Genomic DNA, 7,199 nt, shown 5'->3' with positions numbered 1-7,199 from the left:
ATATGAAAAAGGAGACACCTTAAAACTTTTTAATCTCATCTTTGACCAAATGCACATTTTCAAAAAATTTTCTAATTGTCAAAGAGACTCATCTCTAGAAACACAAACTTCCCCCCTGTTATCTAAGGAAGATCTCTACTAGTTGTCAGCTGTAGAAATACCCATATATTGCTTAAGAAGCAGCTAGGCAACAGAGTGGACATACTCACATATAGTGCCTGCTCCTCATCCCACTGAAGTCCATACAGAAAAAACTCCAAGTGATAATGGAAGCAGGCTTGCGCACCCCTAACAGCCACTGATACCAGTAGGTGTAGAACTGATCCCAACCCCCACCCCCCACTAAAAAAACAAAGCAAAACAAAATCCTCTAGGGAAATATGGGCTAGATGAAATTAGTATAAGGTGGGTACAAAACTATTTGAAAGACTCTACTCAGAGTAATATTCAGTGGCTCAATATGCAAATAGGAGAGGACCATATCATAGCTGAGGGGAGTACAGGAGGCAGTCCATTCTAGGTCTGATAAAAATTCAATACTTTCATTGACTTGCCAAATGGAATGAAGAATATGCTTGTAAAAATTTGTAGAATCTCTAAGTTAAGGACTCCAAAGTTATGAACCGATCAGCCAAAAAGCTTATTTGAAGCCAGAAGTACTAAAACAGCAGCAGCAGAGATTGGGTAGGGGGGAAGGAGGAGGAAGCACACACAGTACTGTGTTAAACACAAACTTCTAAAAAAGGAAAACAGCATTTTTCTTCTGCATAATGAATTTTGAAATCTGGATTAAGTCATGTTCAGTTATAAACTCTTGAAAGAATTACCATAATGTTTTGTTCACTTATGGACAACCTCCATTCCCAAAGTGTTCATAACTGAGTTTCTATTGAAACTCTAGAATTGTGATCCCAAACTATGTATTGTGACCCCAAGTGCGATTGTGCCATCAGCAGATGGGAGTGTGGTCACCCCACCAGTGGTTGTGTTTAAGGTTCTTCCAAGTATGGTGAGGATGCCATTTTGCTCCACAGGGTGTGACCTTCCATCTACAGTGAGTGAGAGGTCATGTTATGTGGTTCACCATACTGCTCTACAAAACAGCTTCCTCTGTGGTCACAGGAAACAAAAAGTCAGAAAATGGGGTCACAGAGATTAAAAAGTTTGGAACTGCACTCAAGCATCTGGAACTAAAGTAGGTCCACTGAGTCTTGGGCAATGTTCACTTTATCTGCTCTTCCAAAGATAATGGTGATTCTTCCTGTGCACTGCCACTGTCTGTTTCCTGCTGAGCTCTGTAAAAAGAGTCAGGATGTTTGTTGAGTATTGGAAATGATTTAAGCTACTTTGGTCTATGAGAAGAGGAGATGTCAGCCATAAATGTTATAAGCCAAAAGAGCAGTAGGGACCATTATTATAGTAAACTCCCTGTTCTTCAGCATTCCTTCTACTGGAACTCTCATTTAACTGGCATCAACTCCTGCCAGCTCAACCCTGGGTTCTCCTAGCTGGGGCTGCCAGGGTTCGCCTGGCTCTGGCAGAGCTCCACTTCCCAGTGCTAGAGCTGCCAAAGGAGCTCCCTCCCTGGCAAAGTTCCCTTGTGCCCTGGGGCTGCTGACTTTCCCCTACTTGGGCTGGCTCCCAGCCCTGCACCTCAATATTCCTCCACCCCAGCTGGCTCAGAGTCTTGACTGCTGGTGTTCCCCTATGCTCTAGGCCCACTGGCTCCTAGCTCTGTGGCTGCTGGTGTTCCCTCACGCTGGTCAGCTCCCAGCCCCATGCCCAGCCCCACCAGCAGAGCCCCTAGACCCGGCCAGCGCACAAGACTTGGGGCTGCTGGCAGAGCTCCATGCCCTGGTGGAATTCCCAGAGCCCAGCGCCCTGGCCAGCTCCACAGGGCTCCATGCCCCAGCCAGCTCCCAGCCACAGGGTTGTCAGGGTTTGCTGCCCTCCTCCAGGGATCCCTAGCAGCTTCCTTTTAAGCAGCAAATTTGAATATCTGGCAACCTCCCAGACCCAAGGTTGCCAGATATGAAAGTTTACTGTACTTGATAAAGGGATAACTGAGTTACACTTGTTTCCACCTGTTACAGCACAGATTAGAATTCTTTGGGAACAAGGAGGGAGAATAGTTGTCTTACCGAAGATGTGGGAGTTGGTTCTATATCCTTACTGCTTTGATTACCTGTGAGTTTCAGCATCTTCCTCCCTTGGTAGGTCAGCAGCATCTCTCCCTTTGTTCTTTACAAATTCCTCGCTCAGCCCCACCTGATGAAGGGTGTCCTGGTAGTGTTGTTCTGCCTCTCGCCGGGCACCACGCTGTGGAATTGCGACAGAAATGTGAACCAGCCAGAACTGGGTTCTTTCCCCTAATAAACTAAATAATTTTATCTACAGGACTTTAGTTCCTTGCAGCTACAGACGGAGGCTACGTCTACACTAGCCCCAAACTTCGAAATGGCCACGCAAATGGCCATTTCGAAGTTTACTAATGAAGGGCTGAAGTGCACATTCAGTGCTTCATTAGCATGCGGGAGGCCGCAGCACTTCGAAATTGACGCGCCTCGCCCTGACGGGGCTCCTTTTCGAAAGGACCCCGCCGACTTCGAAGTCCCCTTATTCCCATGGGAATAAGGGGACTTCGAAGTCGGCGGGGTCCTTTCGAAAAGGAGCCCCATCGGAACGAGCCGCGAGGTGCATCAATTTCGAAGTGCCGCGGCCGCCCGCATGCTAATGAAGTGCTGAATATGCATTTTAGCCCTTCATTAGTCAGCTTTGAAATGGCCATTTGCGTGGCCATTTCGAAGTTTGGGGCTAGTGTAGACACGGCCAGACTGTGATAATAGAGAAGTTCTATTCAGAGTCGCTGTCAGTTATGTACTAAGACAGAAAAAAAGCACTCATGTAGCACATTAGACTAATGTAATACTTTATTAGGTGATGAGCTTTCATGGAGCAGACCCACTTCTTCAGAGCTTTTTCCAGTACAGCACTTTCTCCAGAGCTGAAGAAGTGGGTCTGTCCCACGCAAGTTAACGAATTATTTTGTTAGTCTTTAAAGTGCTACGTGACTGCTTGTTCATTTTGTTAAGACACAGGCTAACACGGCTACCTCTCTGTTACTATTCAGTTATGTACTAGGAGAGTGTGTCCCACAGATCCTTCCCAACTGTGTCCTATCTTTGTCCACACTCCTGTTCCTTGCCCATTTCGTGCTCCCTGTGAACAGCGCCCCAGTCCTAGCAAGCCAACAGCTGTGTCCCAGTCCTGATTCAGCTACGGCCTTCTTTCTCTGTGCTGGTTCCCAGTGTAATGTAGAAGATGGGGAGGAGTGGGGGACTGGTGTAAGAATTAGATCCATTTTAGAGTCCCACCTACCCCACTTGCAAGCAGACAGAAGCCTCCCTATCATTAGTTCAACACCATTCATTGACTACAACTAAACTTTGCAAACTTGCCCATTCTCAGATGTCATCCATCTACAAATTAGGCTAAACCAAACTATCAGACAGCCTCCTCTTTACATAAGTGAATGCCGTATGAACCTTGGCTGATTCTTTCCAACCTAACAGAGGAGACTGGCTTCAAGGGGGTTATTGCACAGAGATGCCTCCATCTTCCCTTTCCCATGTAGATTAATTGTTCACCTGAAAGGTGTTGATAGACCAGGAAGATGGCTCTTTAAAGAGACCTAAGTCATCTGTACACTAAACTGACCCAACATGTAATCAGACTATTCCACAGTATACAGCTGATGTGTAGAATTTTAAAGAGGAATCCCAGGAGGAAGTTGATTTATGTGGTACAGGTTTGCAGTTACACTGTGTTTTTTAAAGCTGTTTATTACTTCCCAGTGAAGAAGTGTACTGAATAAATAGACCCTACCCAAGATGCTTACAGTTGGTTGGAGGGACTACATTGTTTCTTTCCAGGACTTGTCTGCCACTTGCCAAACAAAAGTACAGGACAAACACCAAATTGAATATGGTCTTCAGAATAGTAACTTGCAGATTTTTATATTTTATAGTCTTTTATAAACTATATGTTATTCAGAATAGGGATAGTGAGTTCATATAGTGCCTAGCAGAATGCAGCCCTAATCCTCATTAAGGCTTGGGGAGTTTCTATATTATAAAATAGGAAGTAGCTGTAAAGCTTCAGGAAAGCTGAGCAGTGGAGTGTTTCTTTCCCTAAATGGTGGTGGGGGTGGGGAGTTTCCCAAACATTAAATGGGAAGCTGTTCAAGGTCTGTCCCTTTCTTTATTTTGTCCAGTGACTACATAGCATTTGTACCTTCTTATTCCTGGCTAAATTACACCCAGCTTCCTCACCCACCTCTGCAATGGGCTGTCAGCATATCCTGTGCTCCATACTGGTATTAGAGCTTTGAATGGTTACCTTTGAGACCTGTTCAAAGAGGTATGGTCTGTTCTTTACTCGTATCGCCATTTCTTCCAGTTCTTTTTTGTACTCCTTTGTTCTTTTTCGATCATTCTGCCTGAAATGGAAAAGTTCCTTTACTAATTGTGGAGCCCTCTGACTGTCTGACTTGGTTTCTGGTCAGTTGGAATGATCTAAATCCTCGTCTCAAATACCCCATGACAAAGCTCTTAATTGATTTGTGTCTACTTCATATACTGTGCGCAAGCAAAATACACTTGTGCTGCTGCGGTGTGCACAGTAGTGGGTAATGTTCCACTTGAAGATGAGCAATGAAACACAAATATGGAGGCTGCAGTGGTGGAGGCACCCCCAGGAAATGTGATCCTTGTGGCATTTTCTATCTGCAAAGAGCGTACTGAAATGGGGAAACAAATAAAAAAGGTGAAAGAGCTCAATGTTGGGTTACAGGAGCCCACATTTACCCTTCCAAAGGAATTATCTTTTGTTCTTAAAAACAAACTACTGCTGCAAAGAGTTACCTATGTGACATGGGATACTGACCAGTTCTGTTTCAACTTCTCCTTGTGTGTCTCTTCCAGACTTTTATGGGGATCCATGGCTTTTGCTCGACTGCTCATGGATTTATGCATAGCCTGACATTTCTTTCTCTGTACCTCCATCCAGTGAATTCCTTCTTTCTCCCTGCTCTTTTTGTCTTCCTGGAATAATCTACACAAAGAAGAGTGGATAGTGAGGCTAGTTCATTTTAGACTGCAGGACTGTTGGCTGGGAATCTGTCTGCTAATGCTGAAATGTGACAAGCTGGCTAAAAGGATTATTAATATGTTACTGCCATGTAATGCCAAAACATTTGGGGGGTTAGGGGAAGTGTAGCAAGAAATGGGAACAAGCCATGGGAGGTGATTAGCAAGGAGGAAATACATGGGGGAGGAAGATGAGAGAGGTAAGACAACAGGCACTTAGATACTAAAGTGATGGGGCAATATAAGAAATGAAAGTGAGATTGACACAGACATGCAGAGGGGAAAAAAAAGGTATCTTACAACTATCAGCATCTCTTGTCATTCAGTGGTAGAGAAACTGCCCCCAGCAAAACCAATGTAAGCATTGCTGTGAGGGGCAGGTGTGATGGAGAAGAGCTAAACAATCTGAAACGTCATCTTCTCCATACTGGCTGCGTCTAAACTAGCAAGTTTTTTTTGGAAAAGCCAGGCCTTTTGCAAAAAAACCTGCAGAGTGTCAACACACAAAATGCCCTCTTTCGATCTGAAATCCAAAGAACACAGCCCTTTTTCCGGCGTCCTGTAGCGGGAAGAGTGCCTTTTTTCGTAAGATTCTTTTGGAAAAAAAAAGCATGTGTAGACTTTCTGCAGGCCCATTTTTCAAAGGAGCAGTCCTCATGGCAGCAGATTTTTCAATCCTTGGCCTCTTCTTTCGAAAGAGCGGGGGCTGTGGGGACACTTTCTATTAAAACAGCAGATCGATATTTTCTATCTGCCTTTTTTGTGTGTGGAAATGCTCTTTTGAAAGAAGTTTTTTTTGGAAGAGACCTACCAGAAGAACTACTTTTGAAGGATCACTGTAGTGTAGATGTAGCCATTATTATTAGGGGTTCATGGTCCTGTAGCTAGCTACTTTTTTCCTACTCACTTAATAGCAGATTCCCTCTTTCTTGTTGCATCTGTAATGTGCACTGGTAGGGTATTAGAAGAGAGAGAGGAGAGACCAATCGGAGAACAGCTTCTTTCCACTGGAGCCTGGGAGGGCTGCTGAAAATCCTGACAAAATAAAATATAGATTAGTATAATTGTGAAATGTGCAGAATATCTACCGTTTTTTTAGGTAGCTTCTGAAAAGACTCTCATGTGTCTGCAGCATGAACTCTGACTGACATCCTTACATATGGTATTGAAGAGAGATGGAAAAGATAATCTTCTTCATCTTTAGCCAGCTGTTTTCTAGGGTTTTGTTCAGTCTAATTTTAAAGAACCATCTTTCACCACTTCCTGTGGAAGACTATTCCAAAGCCTATTGTGTCTCATTGTCCAGAAGTTTGTGCAGATATTCCAGATAAATTTTCCATTCTTGATTACTTATACAGTGTTTTTAAAATATCTAAAAATCCACAATGTTTTCAAAGAAGTGTGTGTCTAAAAATAGCACAGACTGTGCAATATAGATAAGGAAATAAAGTTGTTGAAATGTCAACAACTAAAATCCCACAACACAAATTATATATTTAAAAAAATCATTTTCAGACTTCCTAGCAGTGTATAAAGAAGCACACAACAGAGAGGCTATTTTTCTCATTCTGGAATGCACTGTTGGGCTACAATGCCCCAGACACTCTTGGAGGCAGCCCACTGAATCAGTGTTTTGGTGCTCAGATTACACTGTGCATCCAGCTTTATCCCTCTGTTTGGCAGGAACAGCTCACTGTACTCTGTCTTATTTTGTGGAAGGTCTTGAACAGAGTTTGTTCCCCTGTGTTCTTCTCCAGCAGGCAAAAGTCAGAGTGATTTCAGTGGGGGACCTGCCAAGGAGTAGGTGGAAGTAGCTGAGCCTTGGCTGCCTTTGCCTCATTCCCCTGCCTCTGGCTGGCCATGGATGTAGGGAGGGGTTATCTTAGATGAGAGCAAACAGATCTCCCTACAAGATAGGTCAGCTTCAGTAAAAAAAAAAAAAAGAGAGAGAGAGAAATATAAATCAAAAGAAAGATCCCAGCAATCTGACACTTGGGCCGTGTCTACACTAGCCTAAAAACTTCGAAATGGCCATGCAAATGGCCATTTCGA

The 7,199-nt window shown here is 43.8% G+C and overlaps 1 protein-coding gene across 2 annotated transcripts in view; it reads right to left on the bottom strand.

Moving 5' to 3' along the window:
• Nucleotides 1-15: 15 nt before the first annotated feature.
• Nucleotides 16-7,199, bottom strand: part of FAM161B (FAM161 centrosomal protein B) — a 16,586-nt gene continuing 9,402 nt past the window's right edge. For both annotated transcript variants that reach the window (XM_074996795.1, XM_074996794.1), the window contains exons 5-9: nucleotides 6,055-6,182; nucleotides 4,945-5,112; nucleotides 4,399-4,498; nucleotides 2,186-2,319; nucleotides 16-1,295 (exon numbers count right to left, since the gene is read on the bottom strand). In XM_074996795.1, coding sequence (XP_074852896.1) covers nucleotides 1,223-1,295; nucleotides 2,186-2,319; nucleotides 4,399-4,498; nucleotides 4,945-5,112; nucleotides 6,055-6,182 — 603 coding nt within the window. In that variant the 3' untranslated portion in view covers nucleotides 16-1,222. The remainder of the gene's footprint in view (nucleotides 1,296-2,185; nucleotides 2,320-4,398; nucleotides 4,499-4,944; nucleotides 5,113-6,054; nucleotides 6,183-7,199) is intronic.

Source organism: Carettochelys insculpta, chromosome 6 (genome assembly GCF_033958435.1).
Source record: "Carettochelys insculpta isolate YL-2023 chromosome 6, ASM3395843v1, whole genome shotgun sequence".
Classification (NCBI taxonomy): domain Eukaryota; kingdom Metazoa; phylum Chordata; order Testudines; family Carettochelyidae; genus Carettochelys; species Carettochelys insculpta.
Note: the sequence above shows the minus strand (reverse complement) of the source record. Positions and strands in the feature narration are given on the sequence as shown.